This window comes from Thunnus thynnus, chromosome 13, assembly GCF_963924715.1.
Source record: "Thunnus thynnus chromosome 13, fThuThy2.1, whole genome shotgun sequence".
Lineage (NCBI taxonomy): Eukaryota > Metazoa > Chordata > Actinopteri > Scombriformes > Scombridae > Thunnus > Thunnus thynnus.
In genome coordinates, this window is record NC_089529.1 from 8,179,646 (window position 1) to 8,205,476 (window position 25,831).

Sequence of the window (25,831 nt, forward strand, 5' to 3'; positions counted from 1 at the left end):
CTTCTGGCTCATAAACCAAAAACATTTGGATCTAGATGTAGGCCTGGTAAAATGACACAAAAACAGCTTTGGAAAAGGAAGTTTTCATTTTATAATTTTCATGCTATTTAAATGGTTTATTTCTCACTGTGCTTTGTTTGTAATGATGGCTCCAGGAGTCCTTTTCCTCCAGAGGGTGTAGCGGGGGGTTGTGCTGTGTGGCTCTGGGGTGGCCTGTGTGCCGTTGATAGTGGTAATGATGGTTTTGGTGGCTGTAAGGCACACGGGTGTGGTCTGCTGGTGAAGACGAAATTTTCCGGTCATCCTTCCCTCTGTTTCCATGATGTGGTGGTCTGCTGCCACAATTATGGTTTTGAACTGTTGGGTTACCGTTACAGAAGCCATGTCCTCCAGCTCGTAATTTAGAGGTTTCCTGCAAATTTCAAAACCAAGAACAGAAATTAAGAAGGATCAACATGTTTATATTCAGTTTACATTTTTAGTAATCATTTAATGATCATACAAGCTTACCTGTTGCTGTGTTGTTGAGGTCCTGTGGGCAGAGTTGTGGCAAGAACCTGCCTTGTCATGAAGAGGCTTCCAGTCATCTTGGTTGCAGCGGTGGTGGCGAGGTGGTGATGGGGCATGGGCAAGTAAAAGTAAATGCCTTGATCCTGGATGAGATGACTAAAGAGAGAAGCACAGATATCCTGAAATACTACAGTGGATGGGATTTTACCAATGGGTGGTGCTATTGCACAGAAATAAACGTACAGGTAAAAAGGCTATTTTTAACAAATGAATCAAGGATTGTTGTACTAGGTCAACAAACTTTACCTGATCAGGGCCAGAGTCCCTTCTCCTCTTGGCTGGACACTCTTCCCTAGGGGATAAAGGGTGCTGTGGGGGTGGACTGTGCTGGTGGAGTTGGTCTCGCCGCTGGTGGAGTGCTGGTCGTTTCCAGAGTCCTTGTCTGTTGTTTATCATTCGGCCTGCGAAGCTCCTGCGGCAGTCTGAGGGAGCCCATCTCTCTGGTGTGGACTGGAGTTCTCTGTTGTTGCGATGCAGGCGAGGACCCCCATGCTATAGTCAGAGAAAAAAACAGAGAAAAAGGACAGTTCTAATCAAAAAGTCAAATGATGATACACACTCCAGTTGAAATAATAATATGAACTCCAAAAAATTATACTGTTCCATCTGTAGGTCTCACCAGAGAGTTGCTGACATTGTTGTCCCAGTTTGTGTAGCGCTCTCCTGGTCCTGTTAGATAACTGTTGTTGGTGCCAGTTCGGTTGTGGAATGAGCGGGTGGAGTTGTGATGCCAGTTCTGGGCCTCAAATGGCTGCTCTTTACCATCCCAAAGACGTAAAGGCTGTCTGTGCCCCTTGGAAATACCCTTGTCCTGGACATGGTTGACGGTTCTCTCTTCCCTGAGCAAAAAAACAACTGGACTGAGCAACAAGTATCGAGGTAAAGAAAGGATTCAAGATAGTGATGCCATAGCATGACACAAATGGGACTTTATACTGTACACAAACTCATATCCAGGTAGCATTAATTGTTCTACTGTTCTGTCGCTTAAATGGCAGGTACAAGAGTTGTCACCCTTCAACTGTTTTAAAAAGCTTTATCCTATCCATCTGAGTGGTTTTAGTAACAAACACATTCAGGTACATATAACTGAATGAATGATATTTATACTGTTTTACTCACCTATGATAAAGACGACTTGATTGTGGATGATGTGATTGATTGCGCCCTCCTTGGCATCTGCAGTGAAGAAAACTGCAATTATTCTTGGCAAGAAAAAAAAACATACAGAAAACCAATAATGTCTTACAGATAATGCAGTTGAAACTTGAAAATAAACAGTTCAAGTCAGTATGCAACAAATCTGGGAGCTCTGACTTGTGTTGATGGAGGCTAGAAGTTGGGTTTAAGCCAAACTTTCTTGTTTTTGCCAACTGTTGACATAACCAGCCATCAGTTTCCTCCAAGTGTTTACTGTGCATGTATGTTCTTTCTTTAAATGCCTTCATCAAGGGTACCTTGCTGATAGCTAGGGCACAAAATTAACACCAGCCATCTAAATGCTGGTAAAATATGCAAGTGGCTGGTAGATTTGCTTCACTTACCAGCCAAAAAAAAAACAGTAATTTATTGAGCAGCTGGTAAAATTTGAACATTCACTAGCCATTTGGCTGGTGGACAAAAAAGTTAATATTGCACTCTGCTGACAGCTACTTTAGCAATACTCAAACTCAACTCATGATGAACCATGACAGATATGATGGGAAAAAAACATTCACTTTTGTAGCAATAAACTTCTTTGACCTCAGTGAATATGGAGACAATTTGCAAAGCTTGTTAATAAAGCACCTCTGCATGGTTGAAGGATCACTTGACCCCATGCAGGGGATCAATGTGACCCATAATGGAGCCTTTAATTTTACCTTTAAAGGATAATTGTGGATTGTATTACATTTAATACAACTTATCAAACTTTGCTCTGTGCAAAACCTGTCAGCTCTATGCTTTTTCTTTCTCAAAGAGAAGTTAACGTTTGGTGGTCACAAGTGATACAACTGCCAAAAGCCGCAACCACATCGCTCAAGTTACAATCATATTCATTAGAGCCACCCTCAACTCCTCCAGCTGAGGCTTTTCTCAGCAGCAGATAAAGAACTTATGGTTTCATTCACCAAAGTCCTTCTTATTTAAACTGTAGACAATATCATGCTCTCAGCTGCAGCTGAAGTAAGAGCTTTTCATGAAAATGCTCATCACAGTTTCAGTAAATCAGTCAGTCCCTTAAAGTGGTGCTTATCTTTAATCAGTCCAGACAACAAAGGCTGGTGTCCCAACTGCTGGAATGACCCGTGTTGGGGAAGTTCAAGCCTCCAGTTGTTCTACTATCTACTCCCACTGGATTTAAATTATTTTCAGGAATGCTTCAGCCATTTTCTATCCAACTCTCTGGGTGTTACAAGCATTTTACCATGTCCTCTTTCTTAACTGTTACAGTCAACAATGCAATGAAGGTTGCTGAAGTCTTATTGTACATCTTGGCTAGTGTTAACAACTAAAGATATGTGTGCCCCTGCAAATGCACTACTGCCTTTACATAAATAAAAAGTAACACTGTAGCAACACTGTGTGTGAGTGCTGTGATGGCACTGCTGACCTTTGTGTGTTGTTCCAGGGCCGACTGTTTACAGGAGCCCATTGTCCTCTGTTAGGTCCTCCAGCTGGGTAGGAGTCCCATGTGTTACGGCCAGAGTACAGCTCTGCTGGGTGATACATGCAGCCTGAAGCAGAGATGTAGAAATTAAGATTTTGAATGAATAAATGAACAAATAAATGAATAAATTTATCTCTTTTAACGACATGCAATATGGAAGTATTGCCACTTTGAACCATCGGATCTTAGCACAGTAATGTGCTGATGCTATGTGATGACAATGCCTACCTTAATTTATTGTACAATAATTTAAATTTGTGAATAATTCTTACATTTATACAATGTATGAGAAAATAAAGGCAAGCTTTAGTCCTTGATTCAAAAATCTGTTCTACTCCACTGATTTATTACTTAATGAAAGCCTACAGGGAAAGGCCTGTAATCATGTCAAGTAACACTACCAACTAACACATGGAAATATTAAGGATTTGATGACATTTTGGATGTACAAAGCAATGTTCATGTGCATCATTCTACCATCTGTGACATTTGCAGTAATGATTACTAACACTGAGTTTTCACGTGTAACATAGTTACAGTTGAAAGTAATCTATGCCTTCACATAACTGCTTAAAACGGACATGTGTTTTTGTAGTACTATTGTGATACTGCATGTAAAGTACGTCAGTGGTGTACATAGTGCATGTTTGCATTTAAATAGCCACATACATACACACACACACACACACACACACACACACACACACACACACACACACACGTACACACATACACACACACACACACACACACACACAAACACACACACACACACACACACACACACACACACACACACACACACACACACACAAAGTACAGAGACAGAAATAACTTTGTTTACCAGTCTTGGGTCTGTGTTTGAGAGGCCCTCCACTTCACACCTGAGAGCAAAAAAACAACCTGTGGACAAGACACACTGTTGAGTGATACATTATGTGCACTGCTAAAAAAAAAAATGTATTTTCATACCATATCTACACAATAACTACTTTTTCTTCTGGCTTAATAACAAATAAGCTTTTTATCCTTGTGGTTTTGTGATATACACTGACACCAAAGTGCCCTTTTGTGTATCTCTAGTAGATTTTATTTCCTCATGCTGTACTGTTCTGCTGCACTGTATCTGTTCAGCAGTCATATCATCAGTCAGCCAGAGCTGCATTGTGCATTCAGCCTCTCTCTAATCACGACAACCCAGCAGCCACCACAGCCAGTGGCCATCCAAGGATAGAAAAAAAACATTGCACTAAGACGAAGGACCATGGCAACCTCACTTTAAGAACAAAGACAAGCAGAGAAAAACACAGGGTGGGCTGCTGTAGTGTTTTTCTCACCCTGTAAGCCATGAGTCTAATTTACGGACAGAAATGGTGGTTAATGTGTCTCAAATCAACAGCGTCTTATATAGGGGTCCATTCTAGCCATTCAGTCTCACCACTCATTATCAGCTGCTAACTCAGTACATCTATATTTCTGCATTTGCCTCAAGTAGAGCAACTTCCACAGGCACAGTGAGCTCTACAGCTGCCAGCTGAGTACTGAACCACTATACCAGGTCAGGTGTTCAGCTGGTTATAAGTGTCTCTGGCAGAAATGTTAAAAGTTGTTCACTTATTGTCTGATCACAACTTTTAATCCTTAGCCTCCTCTGCCTATTTTCATTTTTATTGAACCTTTGCTCTTGCTTTAAATGGAATAGTTTCATAGTGTCTTTTACCAGGGAAAGAAACAATCTTACTGTTTTTTATTGTAGCTGCCAAACATTTCGGCTATGGGTTTATTTTGTTGAATTGAACAGACTTTGAAAGATTTGCAGGCTGAAGAGAACAAGGCTGTACTGGTGACAGGTTGCACCTCTACACGCACATTCATTTCCCACAGCTCTTTGTAAGTATTATGAAGAACTACTGTGCAACATGTTACCACTTCCCTAGTGGTAATTTTTGTACGTTTGTTCCATACAGGTTTGTTTGTGGTAAGACTGTTGCAGCTGTGCTATAATAACCTTACTGTGAGTGCTGAATGAGCTAAGTGAGCAACCTCTCTGAGAGTCCGTTTCCAGAGCAACTGAAAGCCAGACAGTTCTTTCTGCTGTGGCTTTAGGCTCTTTAGAGTCAATTGCATTTCAATTTATTTTTAGAGCAGAAAGAGGACACAAAAGACCTGTATGTGCATACTATGTTACACTACTAACATACAGTAAAGTAAGACTCCATGCTTTTATCCTAACATACAGCACTGTATGCTGTCAGTAACTACATAAAGCTGTACAACAGACACAACATGTCTAATTACATCCACTCTAATCCTTACATCAACTCCTGTCCCACTAAGATTAGATTTTTGAAAGAGCAGCTTTCTGAGTTTCAACGATTCTCTGCTAATGTTGAAATGAATGAATGTAGAATTCCTTGCTTTAAAATTTCTTTGCTTCGGATATTGGTTGTATGACTGTATTTTTTTTGTCCCAAAATGGCAACTTGTTAATGTTGCATCATTGTCAATCCTGATTTCTAATAAATTCATGATTGTGTGCTTAATTCATGCCAACAGGACTGTGTGCTTAATTCATGCCAACAACTTATAAACTATGTTTCACTCTTTGTGTGGTGTTGCCAGATTTTTAGACAGTGTTGCAGTTTTCCTTTTTCTTTAACAAGAAAAGATGCTTTATCGCGCTTTTAACCCTGAGCCCGCAAGCATTTGAGCAACATTACACAAACAGCAGACAGACCATCTGTTTTAGACCCTCCCTGTTGAACAGTGAAACACACACTTTTGTTACAGTGTTGTAGGGGAAGCTGTCAGTCAACAGCAGCTTCAATTTGACTCAACACAACAATGGCTCTGTGCTTCCAATATTAAACCCATCTGCGCAGGGTTAATGCGAGACATCTGGAATTTAGCTGCAAGGCCAAATGATGTCATGTGCAAAAGGGGTTAAGCTGCTGTTGGGTAAACTCTTAACTTCACAGTAAAATAACCTTAAGTAATGAATGTGCAATTCAAACAATACATACAGCATGAATCGTGTTAAATATCACCTGTTTGCCAAATTTTGTTTCTCATTTGTATAGTGAAAAGTCTGTGCACAAATTATGCTTTGCAAGTAAAACAATGATTATGCTGGTAGGTGATGACTTGACACCTACTAGAGGTTAAACCCAAAGTCTGCAGCCCTCAATCTGCTCCAAAGACTCCATCCCTCCCTCCCTCTTGTCACCAAGGAAACCCTGGTCATCTCTCTGTAACCACAGGGGGATAGCCATGCATCCATTCATGTCTCTGGTGAGACCCCAATTTGTCTGTCTAACCTTTTACAATTTCACCACACTAACCCTCTTTGCCAAGTGTAAATTGGAGACATTTACTTGAAACATAATAGCAGCATGTGCATCCTTGTAAGCAATCTTACCTTGCAATGAGAGATGAGAGAAAAGGAGAGGACAGGCTCACTGGTCCAAATTTGATGATGCTGTCAGTCAGGAATAGCAAGACAGCAGACCTGTGCAGTCTCTTGATTCCTTTAAATAGACATGCTCCGCTATCTGGCAAACACACAAAGACACACATAGTAGAGAGAGTGAGGAAATACCATAGTCAGTTGGTGCACAGATGTACAAGACAGGAAGGTTTTATTGTTTTAAATCAAGGACAGAATCTCTCCTTCATCCCTCAGGTATTCCTGCCATTCTCTTCCTTTCTATTCTTGTCTTTCATTTTCTACAACACATGCTTTCACAAACGTTTGCACTGTTACAATTCTGACCCTCTCTAGACAAAGAGAATGAAAGTGATGTGAGAAAGAGAAGAGGAGAGGAGAGGAAGGATGGGTAACCTTTGACAGTCTTTTCTCCTGTCTTTCCTCTTCATGGCACTGCTCCATTGCCTTTGCTATCTTCAACTACATGTTTCAACAAGGCTCCTTTTCTTTCTTGATACCTAATATCCCAGCCTCTTCCTTTCTCTTCCAGGCTATGTGTATGCCTCTGCCTATGCCTCACCCTCCCTTTTCTCTGCACGCTGTGTCCTTGTATCCCTGGCAACCGATGATATCATTTAGTCCAGAGCTGGGAGCAAGGCCTCAAGCAAGGAGGGGAGTGTTTGCATGTGTGTGTGATTTTGACTGACAGACAGACAGAGAGAGAGAGAGGGAGAGAGAGAGAGAGAGAGGGAGAGGGAGAGAGGGGGGGGGTTAATGTATACGTCCACATTGCTATCTGCTTTTCTCTTTTCACTCTTCTCTGATGTATGTAACATGTATACAGCACCTCTGTCAGTTGAAAAAACATCTGAAGAATCTTTAAAAAGAATCTGAAAAAATTGAGCAGTGAAAAACTGCCTCAGTTCTGCACATACACTCCAATTTGTTCTCTCATTTGGCCACAGCAACAGTCTGTCACATTCTTACATATCTCACACTATGTGGAGCTGCTTGTTAGCTGCAGTGAACCACTGCAGATGTGCATCTCTTGTTGAGACTTTATGTGTGCATGTGTGTGTATGTAGGAAGGATACTGATCCTATACCATAAAAGGAAGGATGGGCTGCACCAGACCAGGCCTGTCTCTGGTGGCTTCTAGGCAGCTAACACGAGGAGCAGAGACATGAAGAGAACAGATGGAGGGAAAGGGAGAAGCGACAATGTTCGGACAGACAGCCACTGGACAGACAACCCGCCCCTGAATGCACAGCACATACATGATTTTACTGGATGCAGGACAGAAATAGAGTCACGGTCACAGAAAAAGAACGTACAGTATGAGCCGAATATCAATCACATTTCTAAAAATAACATCCCTACAGCCCCGCTTCCCTCTGCTCAATCCCCTTCTCCCTTTCTATAATAGCAGCTTCTCCCGGTGTATGCTCCATAAAGCACAGCCTCAGAGGGGTACTGGAATGTACCAAGGCAAGGTCAAGAGCAAGAAAGAGGGGTGTCTTTTGCAAACAATGCAAAATGTACAGCATTTTGTGAACAAAGACAATGAAGCCATTTAACAAGTTCAAAGACAGCACTGGATGCACGTGCATGCATATGTGTGTGTGTTTGTGTGTGCACCAAAAAGCTGGCTTGTGTGGGCAATGGTAACCTGGGGTGCTTACCTAAGCTGGCAATCATATCAACTGAAAGCATACACTGGGGCTGTGTGGCAGTAACCCTAGATGTCCTTTGTTTATTACATTTCAAACAACTCAAAAATATGTGTCTGAGTCAAACATTTCAGCCAGTTATTTAAAAAACACAACAAAGCCAAATGGTCTCTGCTTATGATGTGTTAAACAAACTGAGCAGAACTTTCAGTGGAACCAGGTAATGTGATGTACGTGACACAGTTTAGTCAAAATGAAGATTGATCATTGCATTGTAGTTTCTTACTACTGCACACCTCCCACAAACTAACACACACACACACACACACTGACACAGAGGCTGATATTCAACAGTTAAACGTTCAAGTCAAGCACACATGTAACCACAACACAAGTGCAACCGCAAACAGTCCCCTTTTACTACATTCATCATATCTCATTTCTGTTCTTGCACTGTCTGCACGTGAGCATTGCATGTGTGTGTGTGTGTGTGTGTGTGTGTGTGCTTCATGCATGAATGTGCAGCACAGTGTGCAGACACACACTGCAGTATGTTGAGCCAAGAGAGATCGTTCAGAACAATGACAGAGAAAAAATTTTAAAAATTGACAAATGAAGTCAAACACATAACAGAAAGAGAAACAGACACACACACACACACACACACACACACACACACACACACACACACTTCTTCAACACTGTACAATGCATGCAGTATATTTCCATTCAGCCAAAAGCAAATAGCACGTCAAGTGGCACGTCTGCAGTCCCCTTTTACCTCTTTTTTTGTCTTTGTTCTCTTTGGTCCACACGCCCCACTGCTCCCCTTTTCCTCCCTTTCACTCCTCGCCACCTTGTCTCACCCGATCCTCTCCTCTGTCTCCTTTCTTCCCCTCTCCTCCTCTTCCTGTTTCCACTCCACTCTCTGATGCTCCGGCTCTCGTAGCAGACTGATGGGGCGGGGCCACAAGCTGTCAGTCACAAGAAATGAGCCAATGAGAGGAGAGAATCTCTTATCTATCACATTTTGCAGTGAACAGGCAGGAGGCAGGATGAGGGGGGAAAATAGCAGACAGAGGCATGGAGGAGCTTTTTTTTTTATTTCTCTCTTCCTCTGTGTGTGTGTGTGTGTGTGTGTGTGTGTGTGTGTGTGTGTGTGTGTGTGTGTGTGTGTAAACAGTACGTGTGTGCACGTGAGAGTGAGAACAGAGAGAGAGTTGGAACATGGCCAGTACAGTAGAGGAGATATTTTAAATCTCTCCACAGCTGTAAAAGAATATTCTCAAGCAGATGCAGACATGTTTTCCACCAATATAACTGCAAGTGGGTGACATTCATTTTAGTTTGAATGTGATACTTTTTAGCTTTATACACTTATACGTGCAAAAAGATTGACATACATGTGTCATGCAGACTGATAATTTTTTCCTGTCTCCTTGTTACCACATTTTTTGTTCAAATCCTCAAAAAACAGAACATTTAATGACATAATTAAAGAAGAAAAAGGTCATGAGATAAACTGTATGTAGACTGCCAAGCTACAAACTTTTTTGTAGGATTGCTGCAGGTGTTTGACGATACTACCGAGGTTAAATGAGCTTGTTCTTCCTTGTTACACATGACAGTACCGGTATGAACAATGCATACAGCTCTCCCATTTCTATGGACCTTGGTGGAGCTGAATACCCAGGTATCTTTCTGGATGAATTGGGATGTGAGGCAGAGAGAAATGGTGACAGACGGGCTGCGAGTGTTGGCTGAGCTCAAATGTCAAGTGACAGGAAAACCGGGGGAGGTGGGGCTACAGCTCTTGGTTCATGAGGGAGGGTCTAGTCTTTGTGGCTCACAATGCAAAACCACCACTCACCCCTCTGCTCATTTCACCCATCACCGACCAATAAAAAGCAGGCAGAGCTGACGGCCCTGAGTGCACAGTGAGAGGTAGAGACAGAGGGAGAGCTGATGAGGAGCCAGACGAGTAGGCACAAGTGCGAGAGTGAAATGGTGGAAGCAGACTGCTGACAGCTTTTTGCCTCTGAAGTGCCATAGCAACAGCCCCTGATCAGCCCAAACTCTATTGGTCACTGCTCAACCCCATGTGGGTATTTGGACCAATCAGCAGGCTTTGGTGCAGAACTAAGTGGGGACAGCTTCACAGGCCAGAATATCTGCTAAATTATGCCCCCTGGTGGCTCAGTGGAGGCCTAGAAGGTTCTCCTGTAGTTTACAACTAGAGAGTCTGCACAATGGAGCATCTGTTATCTGTTCTGTCTTGACAGTTTCCAAAAAAAAAGACAAAAAGCTGTCACGCTTGGATCTAATGATACCATAATGATGCAAATGTTTCGCAATGTTGCCCATAAACTTCAGAAGTAATTACAAAATCGCACTAATATGCATTTTGGCAAAAGTTATATTATTAAACATTAGTACAATGTCACGACAAATGCACACTGAAAAAAAAACAAATGTTTTAAGATTGCAACTCAACTAACACTCACTATACAGCCTAACTAATGTAGAGTACATCTCTCACAAAGCACTTAGTAATTTTAATCATGTAGTTTTGGATCAATGCTTAAAACACATCAATATTTTTTATTCAAAATGACACTGATTGGTGGAAATAATAATAATGTTAGTAGTGTAGGTAACTGTGCTGTTGGATTTTAGAAAAAGTTATAATTTATGTATGTATGCATCTCTCATTATGGAGAAAGAAATGGAAACAAGCAACAACAAACCTGCATTGCCTCCAAGTGGGCAACATATATTACTGCAGGATGAAATATATATACAGTACTGGATTTTATGAACATACAGAGTGTGAAGTAGATGGACAATACATTGTTTTCCCTGTTTTTCCTTTTTGGTTAATTATAGTAGAGGGTAAGAGACTTGAACTTTATACTAAAAAATACAGCAGACATAGAATGTAATTTTCTAAGTATGTATTACATGAAATTGACATACTGTATTTGTTATATATTTGATTATAACAGCATATATTTCCCAATAAAATAATTGATCATAAATTATTTTAATTTGTCATTAAATTGTTAAACAGCCTGGCATATTAATACTTGTCTGATGGGCTTATTCCAGGTCAGCCACACAGAGCTATAGATAAACTTATTATTTACAAACAAATAAACAGATAGATAAGCAGACAGGTAGGGAGATGAAAATGTAAACACACTTTCTCACAAGTGATTTTCAGCTGTATCATTTTTGGCTCAGATAGTTCCCTGTTGATGACAGCGAACTGAATTATTTATCAGCCATTTTTAAAAGTAATACATTTACATGATCTATTTACATCACGTTCAGCATATAAGGGATGATTTTGTCACATATTTGAAAATTATAAAAGATAAAACCAGAAAGAGTTGTTCCCATGACTCACACTGATAAAAGGCTTATTTGAAGAAAACATGGACAGTCATAACCAGCATCTTTTCTGGGTGTACAGTCAGTACATTTTCTACTAAAGAACTGATAACATCAAACACAGCGGCAGTAAAATGCTCTCCTTTTGCTGAAGTTAAAGCAGCAGAGGGCAGCTGAGCTGGGTCGGTACTTGGTTTGAATTTGGCATAACTTTAATTGGTAAAATGCTGACAGCTGAAAAATGTCTGTTCACATAGCTGCATCATCAGCCCCAGCTACATAAGTTATGATTGTCATAACTCAAGATTAGATCAGAGGCAAGCTGGTCCCTCGATGAATAACAACACCCAGTCACTCCAATTGACTTATTAGGGCAGTGAAGGATTGTTGGTCCAGCTAATCTGACAAACAGTTTCTATTTGCATAGATGAACTTGAGCAGAGGGCAGTGTAGGGCAGCTACTGTATTGCTACTGATATGCAGCACATTTCATTTCCCTTACATTTCAGACACTTTGATTATAATATAAAGTATGTGTGGTGAGGACACTTTGACAGGACATGTGGTTGTTGTGGGGGGGATCAATCAGTGACATTATAGGCCACATGTTGTTGCCAAATGATACATGCAAAATCAAGAAAACATGCAGAAATGTCCCCCACAGTATTGGAGAGAGCCAAGTCATCAAATAGTGGTAATAAACAAGTGAGATATAAAGAAAGAAAGAATTTACATAATGTGTCCAAGCTGTGATGAAGGACAAAAAACTTTGAAAACAAAATAGGTCAAGCACCCATTTTGGCAGAACATTGAACCATTTGCTATGAAATACTTCTACTTCATGGCAAATGATGTCTCTTAAATTGCTATATTGGGAACTAGCTTATTTTCTTATTTTGCAAGACACAAAAGCAGGCACCTACAGTATGCACACACCTTGACTTGAAAATGTCTGGTGCACATACACTCTTTGTCACTATGTCGTAGTTTCATGCTTTATCTCTCTTTTGCCCATTGGCTTATCCACTGTTCACACACATTAGCGTCGTACCTCTCAGCCACACTGGTCACTGTGGGCCTTTTGTTCTTCACTGAGACAGATTAGACAGCTTTGCATTTTACTATTACATTGATAGCACGTTCCTGAATGTCCTGTGTTTCATCACCACACTCAGCAGAATTCAGGCCTCTATGAGAGTGAATTCCAATTATTGCTGTATCTCCCTCTACAGCAGGAAACTAATATGCTTACATCAGTGGAGGAAAAGGATGTTGCAAGGTCAAAATGTTTTGGAAAGGGCAAGTTATTTTGGCAGGTAGTTTATAATCAGCACAAGGAAAGCTTCTACAGTGGTTGGGTTTAGGTTCTTTGTCAAAAACAGGCTTCACAAGTGGTAGTGGTAGCGAGTTTCTTTATAAAAATGTGTATTAGTTGTTGAGATTGGTTTGTGATGCTGAGGTAAAAATATAGAATAACGACAGCATTACACACCTAATGAGTCAATGATCCAGTATCTAGTTGTTTGATGGCTTCTATCCAAAAGGTCAAACCATAACCTCATTATGAACTCATAGAGACAAACCTGTCAAGGTAGTTAAAAATGGCCAGTGAGATGATTTTGTCACATATTTGATGAATGGATCTGTTGAGCACCAAATCTCAACAGATCCATTAGTTGGTACAGTAGCTCTGTCTCCAAAAGAGCACTACAACTTGAAAAATACCAAATGTAGAATAACATTTATAACTGTAAAGAGAACAAGCACAGCACTGTTACTCAACATAAATGCAAAGTGTAGGGTAAAGTAATGTAGTGCCCTGCACGTCCACGCCCACATGGCTTAGGAGGCTTGTCTTTTGGTTATACTCTACTTGGTTTGCATATCTGTTCTGTGACATTAAACTTGTAACTCCAAGCATTTTCTGCCACTGTTTTGCGGAGGCCACAGTAGGACACATTGGGGAGACGTTTTGACCATGAATATGTTAACACCTTTAGTTTTTGCGCTTTTCATAATCTGCTGTTTTTTGCCTCTGTTGTCAGCAACAGTTGTTCATGATTTTAATCATGTGGAAAGATGCAAGGATTCCCTGTATATGGGGACACCACCGCGAGGGATCATTGACTCCAAACTGAAGAAGATCTGCCAACGCTACGCTGACAAACCTCGCTTTGTCACCCTGTACGACCCCCAAAAGCGGATCCCAGTTTACTCAGCTTATACCTTCAAGAAAACAGAGGGAGACAGACGTGTGGATTACCCTTGGATGTATGAGCCACAGGTCAGAGACTTGTCTTTGAATAATTGTTCATGTTTGTTTTTTAAAAATGGCAAAAACTTAATCCATAATCCATTTACCCATTGTTAAACCAGATAGTTCACACTGAAGTAAGAAATCTCTTTCAAAGTAGACTTGGCAGCAGTTGAAATAAGCAATAGGTCTACTCTAGAAAAAAAGGGGGAAAGGGGGAAACAAAGAGGCCTCATAGACAATACTGGCTTTGTATTATTTCCCAGCAGATAAAAAACCTACTGTAAGTGCTCTTTTTTGTCTCCTCAGCTGGCAGAAATCGATGGAAATGGAAACATGCTACCCTTCCCCACTGGTTACCTGCACATGAAATTTGAGGATAGCCAGGCAGTCCTAGATGATTACTCTGATGTGGTTCTCTATGAAAGAGGTCACCTGAACCCAGACCAGCACCAGTCAACACCACACGACCGTGCCTCCACTTACACCCTGACCAACGTGGTCCCAGAGATACGGGAATTCAACATCGGACCTTGGCGCGAATATGAGGAGCGGATCCGGCTTCGCCTCAACAACTTTTGCCGTGGCACTGCCTTCATCGTCACAGGGGTGACCACCAGAGGCAACATGATCCGTCGCAACAACCAGGACCGTGTCGCCATCCCTGAGGATGTGTGGTCCGCTTACTGCTGCACCGACTATGACCGCAATGCACCCCATGATGTTCGCATCCGCTTCCCGTCACATGCAGCCTTGGCTAAAAACGCCAAAGAGGGCAACAATGTTAATGAGATGACAGTACAAGAGCTTGAGATCTTTCTGAAAAATCATATGGATGTTGACCAGAATCTTCAGATCTTCTATGACAACTGTATCTCTCCCTCACCCCTTCCTCTTTACCTCCAACACACCATCTGAGAGCTTTACCAGCTATACTCCGTAGGGAGACATTTGTGCTTTTTGCTATGCAGTGATGAAAAAAAATCTGATATTGTCAAAATTCTCTGTAGTTGTGATGTAAGATTTCCCTTGCTTTTGCACTTTTAAAAAAAGCAGCAGGATTGGTTGTGCTCTTAAAAAGTTGTAGAGATTGAGTTGTTCTTTATAGATAAATTTAAAATTTACAAAATTAAAACCTGAAAAATAATTTACAGCAGAGCTACTTTGTTGGAAGAGGCGATAAAATACTTGTGTGGGAACTTAAAAGCAGTTGATCTATCAATAAAATATCTGAATATACTGGCCTGTGTGGTGCGTGTGTTACTTTCCATTTATCATTACTATATATTATAGTAATTTGTCTATGTAAAGCTGTAGTACACTTAGAAACAACGTCCTTTCTTCAGATCCTTGAGATTATGTGAGATGAATGTTTGGTCAGCTATAAAAATGGATTTGACTTTTACGGCCATCTGATAGTGTGTTTAAACATTAGTTAATCTTTGAGTAATAAAAGTCCTTTGATCATAATAAAACACTTCATGGATAGCTGCATATATTTGTTGCAGAGTTCTTTGTTTTTTACTAGAATACCAACCCTTGAAAACTTACCGTTTAAATTCTATCATTCAAAAGATTGTGAGAATATTTGTGTATCCCATCAAAAATTTAACATTTAGTGATTTTAAATGTTGAAATATTTCCTGTGTGAATATATCACAAAGGCATTCTGTTGTAAGTCTTCCTCTCTTTTTTACTGTCAAGCAAATGGTCAGAGTTTTTTGTTTTTGATATCTTGATTTTTTTTTCCAGTAATTGCTGTTTTATCTGCAATGTTTTTGTTCTAAAGAGGGAGACACTTTCTGAGCTGTTACACCATTATCAGCCATCATTTCAAAATGACAGCAAGTGCGTCAAGGCTGAGTTGTTTTTGTTGTTTTTTTTATAGAAACTGGTTCATTTAGGTTAGAAGTAGTCAGTCAGTGATTACAGACTGATTTTCTGAAGCAGCAGAATGGCTTTTTCTGTAGATTACAGTTGCACACTGCCATCTAGTGAGAGAAGAGAAGTATTTTCTGTGATGACTGCTTACAGGGAAATCAAAAGTATTATTGTCTACAGAGGCAATTGGGTTGAGCACAAAAGAAATATGCTGCCATTAAAAGTGTGCATCAGTCATCTAAACAATAGTGCATCTGAAACGCACCTATTTACAATGAATCTGCTAAAGTTATGACAAAGATGATGATGATGAATACAGTGCATATCAACCATAAAGTAAGAGTTATTAGACCCAGTGGGGATTAAATAAAGTTCTTACTGCAGCAATATTTCAAGACAATTATTCTAAACCAAAAAGGATTTGATATTCCAGATGTCAAAAACTGTTTTTTAGGGGAATCTTATATATTAATCCAAAATTCCTTTCAACACTGCTTGCAACACAGCCACAGGCAGGGTTTGTTTATTGAAATGATCTATTTTTATTGTTTAGCCAAGTTGATTATCTGTAGTCTACCTGTGATATTTATAATATCAAAGACGTAATCGAAAAGATAGTTAATTAAAGTGCAGAATGTGACTTTGGAGAGACAAAAAGAGGTACAATGTTTTCTAAAAATGCTTATTCACCTGTGATAAATCAGAAATAAATGTATTTGCGGCAAAAAAAATCCCTATCAGGGCTTAAGTGAATGGAAGGTTGTGCATTTGCAGAAATACTTTATCCAGTGGGACCAGTGCATCAGTCTGTTCCAGTGTTTTTGCTGTAATATTGATTTATTGTGTACAACAGCTGAATAAACACAGATCAGAGGACAGCCCCCCCCCCCCCCCCCCCCCCCCATGAAACTGGTGCTGCCAAACAAGTTGTTTTCTGTTTTGAAATGAAAATCCTTAAGCTAACTTAAAGGAATGAAAGCCACAGCTCAGTCTGTGTGGCTTTGAACAAGAACACACAGGGAGGACCATTGGGAAGTACTTTTTGTTAGCTGGATGCTAAAAGAATAACAACCAAACTGAAACAACAACAAAAAAACTGTTTGCCATGTACTCAAAGCCTTGCTTGAAGATACTGAACAACAAATATCACAGCTGCTGACAGGATTTACATCAGTGGTCATGAGTCATGACTATGTTATATGTAACTATGACTAGTAACATATAACTGACGTTATTTATTTTAAATAACTGTCAATAGTCTTTAAATAATCTTACTGTGTATGTCTTGTTCTTGGTGTTAGCTGTTCCCTCTGAGCAGCCACATCAGTTACTTCTTTCTTGAAAAATGGAAAAAAAAAACAACCATCACAATTTCCTTCAATCTTCAAATGTTAATATTGCAGATGAATTAAATGACTATAAAGAATATGAAAGAGTCGTTGTCAGTGGCAGACCCAACCAACTCTTACAACTAATATTACAAAGCTTTTTAGTCTCTAGCTCTTTTAAAAAATATTTTGTCCCAAAAAAGAGGTACAATGTTGTCTAAAACTATATGGCTTGTTCTCAACCCTGTTAACAAAAAAGTAAATAAAAAAAAAGAAAAAAAAAGGTTCTGATAGCTCAACACTAATGTCACTAGCTAAATAAGTTAGCAGATGCACAAAGTTAGCAACTAAACTAGCTAGCTGAAAAAAGTCTAAAACATTGCATTTAAAGAACAAGGTTTTTTTTGTTGTTGGTGGAGACCAAACCACAGCTACAAGGTAACTCTCAGGGAATATTTGACTTACATTCCGCAGGTGACCAGAAACAGACTAAAAATTAAAGCTACTTTAGCTCCTGCTGATTATGTAAATATGCAATTAGCTAGATGCTAAATAAAGTTTAGCGTTACGCTGTAACGTCTATCTCCTTGTTGTGGAGCTCGTCTGCCCTCAAGTGGACAAAGACATGTAACAACTTGAAATGTAACCTAAATCTGACCATATGACAAAAATGATGGCATGAAAGCATTTGTTTAAGAATGTCTTTTAATGTTTTCCAGTTCAGATACACAACATACAGTGTGTAATAGCCTCTATTTGAAATAGAAATATTAACTTTAATTCTTTCAACCCCTTCTGGTCATTATGCTCTCTCACAGTATCTTGAGCTTCAAGCAGGTTACTGAATCCGACTAAATGAAACAGACAAACAGGTGCAAGCCTTCACTTTACCAGTCCAGCAATAAATGTAGTAGCCTAATAAGAAGATATTTGGATCCTTGTGATGCTTTTTCTTTTATCTTTTTTCCTTACCTTACGCCAACATAAAAACTGTAGTGTAAACATGTAAACTTGGTGAGTGTGCTTCCATTATCTGTTGGCTGTCCCAACCCTTGTTTCCAAAAAAATACTGTCTTTGTAATGCTGCTTTTGGAAGTGTGGGCAACTCAAACTCACATCAAATAGATGGGTCAATAATCCCATAAACATTGTGCAGACAAAATTGCAAAAGGTAGCGAAACAACCACCATGATTAGAGTCTGAAATAAGACCAAAAGAGTACAAAGGATTTCACAACCTTCCAATTACAGGTTATACTGTATGACAATACTCAAGACAGTGTGAGACGCTAACAATTAAATCCAACAGCAGTAAAATTCCTTGATTTGTGGTTTGTTTTGAGCACATTTTTTAACATCCCCTCTATCTCTTGTTTTTCTGCCTCATTTCTTCAAGCATCCCTGTTTCCCTTTCCTTCATCAGTTCTCTGCAGCTGTTCTTTCGGCTTTTTAACCAATTAAAGGACTCATTTTACTCAAAAGCTGCCTTCATGATTAATGGGATAGTACCAGGTGTGTACATTATGCTTTAGACAGCCATATATTCAGTAAGAGCATTTTTATCACCACAATATCAAGGCTAACCTGCGCCATATCCATCCTTTTCATGTTTATGTTGACCTCAACCATGCTGTGATTTTTTTTTAATCAACAGATTATTCATGTATGTTAACAGACGTATTCGTGTGCCCACAACCTATTAGAATTCACCCTTGAGACCTAGGAAATAAAGAAGAATCAAACATACGCATGAGTGCTAAAATCATCATCGAAACTTGCACCTGTTGTCACAAAGAAAAGATCCGGCCAATCACTCAAACCAAACAACAAACATAATATTTACAAATTCCAGTTTGTTCTCTTACACTTAAAAAATGTACAGTTTTGTTTCATGTGTTGGTTTTTGTTTCTTTTGTCCTCGCAGCTCGCTCCAAGTCCAGTGTGAGGGATGGCAGTCTGGCTCCAAAGTGTCGTTATCCTAAGCAGACAGGATACAGAATGTTACAAGGAAGAGGAATGAATCCCGCTCGCCTTGCTTTTGTGGTATGGTGTATGAGTAATGTCTGTCATTAAAGATTTTTCTTTTTCAAATCAGGTTTTTAGAATGCATCCTCTGTGCATCAACAGATGCATTGTTGACGATCTATTTCATCATCACCATTAAATCGCTGCCGGCATTTGTCCAGTGTTGTCCTAATGTCACTGGGTTTTTTTCAGAATAGTCCAGAGTGTGACCCGTCTCTGTGTTCAATTGTGCGAAAGATGTGAAACGCGCGTACACGGCTCTCTCACCTTTTGACCGTCATAAATATATCTCATCCTTTTTCTCCCATCTTGAAGAAGGGAGAATCATGAAACAACAAAAGAGCAGACGAAAAGATAACTGTCAGGCAGTCTTCAAACACTTGAAGCATGTGGTTAATGTCCGTCACAGACAAAAACCTTATTTAGACTATTCTTGTGAAGTAGTCGTTTCTTTTTTTTTTTTTTGTAACTTAAAAAAGTGCTATCTTCAGGTGAGATTGAGAGACAGTGACTGTGCAAACGTCACAGTTGCAAAAGATAAGAGAAACAGCAAAAAGAGGGGGGGGAAGAAAAAGGCTTTCATCAGTCTTTCTGGTAGTTTTGCGGCACAGCCTCTGTGTTAGGAAATGAAAAAAATAAAGAGGAAATATTTACTCTCTTTGTTATAATCATAGTTTTACACAATATTCATCTCTTAATACTTTAATACCTTTTGAAGTACCACAAAGTGCAGCTGATATTAAAATAGGAAATGAAAATGACTCAAAATAAAATAAAAAATCAATGAAGAACAAGGCAAATCATCAAAATGACAAACTTCTCTGTCCACACTCTTTAGAAAAGAAAAACATCATGCAAATATCCCAGACAGCAAAGTAGTTAATAAAACTTTATATTCTTTTTTTTTTTTTTAAACGAGGATATATTGAATCTGATTTCCCTTTAAAGAAGAGACCAGCCACAGTGCAACATTGAGTGTGATAAGAAATTTAAAAAAAAAAAAAAAAAGTGTGTGGATCAAAAAGAAAGATGAGGGGGTTGGCACTTTTTATGATGGTAATTTCTTTTGTAAGATACAGTCAGGATGGACCTCTTCAGGCCGTCCACTGGACGCCAGTGAAAGAGGAACTTTATCACAGTACTTGGCACCAAGAATGCTGGTAAAAACGAGATATCAGAATATCTTTTTTTTCATTCATATCCTTACAATTTATTAATAATACATCATTTACATTTGTGTTTTTGTATAAAAGACTCCAAAAGGAAAAAAGAGTCTAGAAGTGATTGCGTGAAAGAGGAAGAGAGGTGAGGATGGAAATGGATTATGTCAATGGTTTAATAAAAAGAGCTACTGTATGAGGGCAGATGCAGAGGGAGAAGAGAGTGAGGCAGCGAAAAGAGAGAAGCAGTTAAATGGGCTGAGATGGGGATACAGACAGAGAGATAATGAGTGAGAAACAAATAAATTAATGGACATGATTAGAGCCTGTGTGGCGGAGATGCAGCGAGTTCTAATGGGCAGCCTGGATTCCAGGTTGCATCCCACAGACTGAGTATGATTCAGTTATTTCCTGTACCGCCCAACAGTTGAAGCCCCAATCTGGAAATGTTTTGAAAGCATCGGTTATGAGTATAAAGATTTTTTAAAATCATGGCATTTACATAGATTGCATCTTAACTGAAAACAGGTATACAAATTTGGGAATTGAGGAAATGAAGTTTGTAACTCTCAGCCCTGTCAACACATTTCACGCTAAACAAACGTCTCCAAAATCTGAAAACAGAGACAGCTGTCGGGACATAGTGCTCGACACAGGGTGCCAAATTTCACTTCCAGATTGGGCCTTTAAAGCTGCAATTTGTAAGTTTCAAGAAATCACCGCTTCATGACAGACAGCTTGTTTGGGCATATGTTGCCTCATACAAAGCCACTCGCTACTGTATTATCTATTCACTAAATGAATGAAAATGAATATTTGTATTCCGTGTTAAACATAGTTTTACACTGACACAACAACACATGCGCAAAACAACCAAGCTACACATAAGATGCCTGACTGATTGTGATTAGCTCCATACCTCTTTGAGGGAGAGCTACAAGCTTAAAGCTGCATTTTTGGTGGCTCACCTACGCACCAAATACTGAAAAATAATTAACTGGGCAAAGCAATATGTACCTATGATGACAGGCTTTTGGCAAAGGGGCTTTTTTAATCAACCCCTCCTTGATTTATGATTACAATTTAGAGGTATTTCACTGCTTAAAATCTTACAAACTGCAGCTTTATTTGAGGGCTTAATGAGAAAAGACAAAGATATAGTAAAGAGCAATAGAGGGCGGTGAGAGTGGAGTTTGTATGGAGCAGTTTGTGTGGTGCGTCTCTGTAAGCCCAGAGTGGGGTAGCAGAGGTTGTGCCTGGTCCTATACACGAGTGGTGGAGTGTTGGTGTGGCAGGGCATTGTTGCTGTGGCTAGGGACGGGTGTAGTGGAAGGGGCTGGGACGGGGGGATAAGTGTTGAAGGGGTGCAGGGGCTGCATGCTGCTGATGGTGCTGGGGATCATGGTGATGGTATTCGCTGTCATCAGTGGCACATCCTCCGGTGCCCGTCGCAGGGCCAGCGTGTAGTCAGGTGGGCACACGGGAGGCCGCAGGGGTTCCAGGTCACCGTGGACGCCGCGGGAAGGGAGGGGTGTGCCGTGCTCCAGCTCCACTCGTTGCTGCTTCATCTGCAGCGACATTAGCTCCTCTTCCTGGCTCAGCGCCAGGTCATTGTGCGGTGGGGCCCCAACTACTCCCATGCCAACACCCATGCCCATCGTCGTGCCACGCTGCGGGGACAGTCGGCGGTGGCGTCTCTGCATGAGTTCATGGCGCTTGTCCCGTTTGTAGTAAAGCGCGGCAAAGGCCAGCACATTCAGGAAAAGAAGTGAAGCGCCCACAGCTACTGTTACACTCAGCTCGGTGGAGTAGTCCCTCGTCTCGCTGGGGAAGGGAGAATAGCGGGGTCTCTCTGAACCATCAGGCTCAGGATCAGGCGGATAGGTGGAGATTACAGGATGTCGTGTGGGGCGGGTGCCAGTGCCGTGAGGACCCTTCCAGCGGTCGCTGCCTCTGGGCGGCAGTCGAGTTGTGATAGTAATGCTTTGCTTGTGGAGGCTGTGGAGATGTGGCACCAGCTCCAGCCAGAAGGCCACCTTGTTGGCCCGGTAGTTGTCTCTGACCCGAGGCTTGAGGCCAATATGCAAGTACTGCTTGTCTTTGGAGCTGAACTTGGTCCAGATGACCTCCTCAAAGCGGTTCGGCTTGGTGTGGATGAACGTGGTGTCCTGAGGAACTGGTAGGTTAGGATCCCTGGAAGAGAGAAAAAACAGAACCAAAGTATTTTTTTATGTTTATGATAAGAATTATCAGTACTACTAGTACTACTAGAGTATGTTTAACTTAGCCATACCTCTGTTGCTAATACAGTAATTCAATATAACAGCAGCTGATGTGCTATTTGAGGTGAGCATCAGTAGAAATTTGATTGGGAAAAAAGTGGTGTACTGTACGTCAATGTGCAACTCCCAACCCTGATGTCTGAAAATCTCACCCAACTTCTGACTTCACTAGTAGGCTAAAGGGACAATGAACTAAGTTTTTCAGAGAGTGAAATTACCTCTGTGTAACATATGAGCTTGTGCTTATTGTATACACTTCATGCCACATATTACTTGATATTTTAATAAGATAAATGCATTTGATCTTTGAAAGTTATTCTTAAATTTGGCATCATACTAACCCTGTCTTGGCAAAGTTGGTCCAGTACGTCATGACCACTGCGCTAAGCATTACATCGTTCTTGGAGAAGTTACAGGGAAACAGGTCAGTGGCTCCCACCATCGGAATCCCAAACACATAGGGGATCTCATCTCCATGAGCTGCATCCGCCCATTCTGGCCGTGCCTCGGTCTGACAGTGGTGATGGAAGGTATAGAAGTAGACAGGCGACTGGAACTCAGCATGCAGTTTGGCAGTGGCGACAGCCGGGGCCACCCACTGATGGTCTGTGAACAGAGCCAGGAGGGTCTTCCTACGCATGTCACTGTTGTCCCTGTCAGCCCAGTCTGTGTACATGAACTTTATGGTTTCTCTCAGGATATCTTTACCTAGGAGGAAACAAAACGGATCGTGAGTATGTGCATAGTTATCTGCAACATTAGTTGAAAGAATTTAAGGCTGAAATGTGTCATTTTTTGCTAAAATTTGGTAAATTTAAGTAATCTTTATGGTGGTGTATTCAGCTATTCAGTTCCATCACTTGGAACCACTACTTTAGTGTCTAATTTCATCACAGCAAATTAAGAGTTACCTGACTCTGGTAACATCATCATTGATATAGTCCTCAGTGCCATAGAGGCCAACAACATGTGGAAAGCTAATTTTAAGGTAAAATAGGGTAGGATCTGACCATCAGGGTATCCATATAGATTGTCCACAAAGTTGGAGATGGTGTAGTCAAACGACGCTGCTGATATTCCGTCTTCGCCTTCACTGTCATCCACAAATTTCAGGCCCTCTCCCTGGTTGACCCCCAACAATATGTCATAGTTCAGGAATTCGCCCTGGTGTTGCAACAAACACAAACAGCATGACATGACAGAGCTGAATGCAGCAGTAATGTTAGGGCATTATTCACACCAAATGCAAGCAAATGAATAATCCTTCACTGGATGATATGCAGAGAAATCAGCGCTGACCTGCTGCATAAGAATCTCAGGGTCGTCCGGCACCACGTCCCCGTCTACCACAGGTCCAAAGGCAATGTGGTAGCGTGCAGGCTGGATGTCTTGGTCCACCAACTCCCGGAAACTCTTCCTCCTCAGGCAGTCCACCAAATCAGTCATGTCCCCCAGAGTGCAACCGACCTTCCTCGCCAGGATCTTGGTATACATCACCGGTCGGTAGTTGACTGACCAGCTGGAGATGGCTGATCCACTCTGAGCGATAGCCCGCTGGAACAAGCCTGTGCACAGCAGGAATACAGCATATATTGGTACTGCTTCAAGAGAAAACATACAATTACTTATTCTTTCTCAGTGTCTTCTCCCTCTGACACACTTTTGCTAGCAGCTGATGAGGCCTTCAAGGCCTTACAGTATGAGTGCTTTAAATAATGCATACGTTGAAGGAGGAGCAATTGTAGAGCAATACATACAAAGCAAGATAAAGCAGATATCCTGCTGCTTTTCATAGCTGGAGAAAATCTTTATGAACATTAGGGCAGGAAAATGAAGTGCTTCTGTTACATACAATGGGAGACAGCAGCAAGAAAAATGGTGACAACTCCACACACAGCAGTGGGTTTGATGGCCGTGTTGGGTAAAGCGAGAAAGACAGAAAGAGACAGGAGAGAGAGATGGAGAGAAAAAAGAAAACTGCTCGCACTGTTGCACCGCTGCACTGTTATGTAAAGCGGCTTGCTGTCCCTCTGTTTTATCTGCAGATTCTGTCATTAATAATTAAGCCCCCCCATATTCTGCATGTGCCCCACCCCCGCTCCTCTCCCTGTGAAATCAATTAAGAAGCCTCTCAGCTGCAGCTCTACTCCTCATCTCATCTCTCCTCTGCACACACACACAGTACCTTTAAAAAGTCTTCATGCTACAACTTTTTCTGCACTTTGTGGTTTTAGAGCCTTACTTCAAAATGGAGTGGGATTTTTGCTGCAAATCCATGCATAAGAAACCATAATAATAATGTGGATTTTCCATTCTTATTTACTGACATTAAACAGTCAACAAGAGCAAAAACTTACCATTTTCTTGACCAACATTGACCAAAAAGGATCCACACCTACCAAATTCTTAAGGGAATTTTGTAGTAAGGCGTAGTAAGGTGAAAGTATTTGTCTTATAAACATTAAATCATAAAACACATTCAACAATAGCTGACAATTTGGCCAATATTACACAATTATTGCAATGCTTTTCCATGTCTTCCTGAATTTTTTCTGATTTCTGATATAGAAAAAGTGTGTGGGTTCCCATGCACACACTCAGAATTCTGAGTATCTGCTTCATACAGATAAAAAAATTTTATTTTATCTGTACAAGGTCAGCTTGTCACTGTGAAGGTTAACAGTTTAATAATAGCTTAATCTGAATTCTTGGTGAAGTATAACGTGCCAATTCCATTCACATTCTGAGCTTTACAAACCAAGATCACATCAGAGGATTACTGATCAAACATCTGGCAGGTATTTTAGAGATCTACCATTCAAACACAAACAAAAAAGTAAATGCAGTATTTAAGTAGTATGCTATACACTCATTGCTTTTGTATTTATATAAAGGAGTCAGAGGAAGTGTTTTGAACAAACGCTTTAAATCAAATTTTGTGGCAGTGGCGCCTTCTTGTGACATGTGAACTGAAGACTCTGCAATTTAGCCTTTAGAAGCTCAAACTGCAATATTACTGTTCAAAAGAGGAACTTTTAACTGCCCATCTTTTAAACGGATGGAATGATTTTAAAATGTGACTGGCAATGTTTTTTGGTCAGTCCTCACTGAGACACATGCTGTTAATGTCTCTGCTTAGAATCACCATGGTAACAGCATTCAAAACTTGTAATAAATATCAAATGCAGCAAT

The 25,831-nt window shown here is 40.5% G+C and overlaps 2 protein-coding genes across 3 annotated transcripts in view; one reads left to right on the forward strand and one right to left on the reverse strand.

Annotated features, from left to right (window-relative positions):
- nlgn2b (neuroligin 2b) overlaps nucleotides 1–25,831 on the reverse strand; it is a 148,236-nt gene that overhangs the window by 3,366 nt on the left and 119,039 nt on the right. Inside the window, exons 1-11 of one of the 2 annotated variants that reach the window (XM_067607618.1) lie at nucleotides 17,639–17,760; nucleotides 17,121–17,182; nucleotides 9,099–9,291; nucleotides 6,639–6,771; nucleotides 4,065–4,123; nucleotides 3,164–3,287; nucleotides 1,693–1,749; nucleotides 1,190–1,409; nucleotides 817–1,062; nucleotides 511–666; nucleotides 128–412 (exon numbers count right to left, since the gene is read on the reverse strand). In XM_067607618.1, coding sequence (XP_067463719.1) covers nucleotides 128–412; nucleotides 511–666; nucleotides 817–1,062; nucleotides 1,190–1,409; nucleotides 1,693–1,749; nucleotides 3,164–3,282 — 1,083 coding nt within the window. In that variant the 5' untranslated portion in view covers nucleotides 3,283–3,287; nucleotides 4,065–4,123; nucleotides 6,639–6,771; ... (1 more) ...; nucleotides 17,121–17,182; nucleotides 17,639–17,760. Of the gene's footprint in view, nucleotides 1–127; nucleotides 413–510; nucleotides 667–816; nucleotides 1,063–1,189; nucleotides 1,410–1,692; nucleotides 1,750–3,163; nucleotides 3,288–4,063; nucleotides 4,124–6,638; nucleotides 6,772–9,098; nucleotides 9,292–17,120; nucleotides 17,183–17,638; nucleotides 22,551–22,980; nucleotides 23,348–23,649; nucleotides 23,804–23,938; nucleotides 24,205–25,831 lie in introns of those variants that run through there. The other variant, XM_067607619.1, reaches the window with a different exon arrangement.
- LOC137195348 (endonuclease domain-containing 1 protein) lies at nucleotides 13,624–15,203 on the forward strand. The gene is made up of 2 exons (XM_067607617.1): nucleotides 13,624–13,994; nucleotides 14,274–15,203. The coding sequence occupies exons 1-2, from the start codon at nucleotides 13,689–13,691 to the stop codon at nucleotides 14,880–14,882; spliced, it is 915 nt and encodes a 304-aa protein (XP_067463718.1). The 5' UTR covers nucleotides 13,624–13,688; the 3' UTR covers nucleotides 14,883–15,203.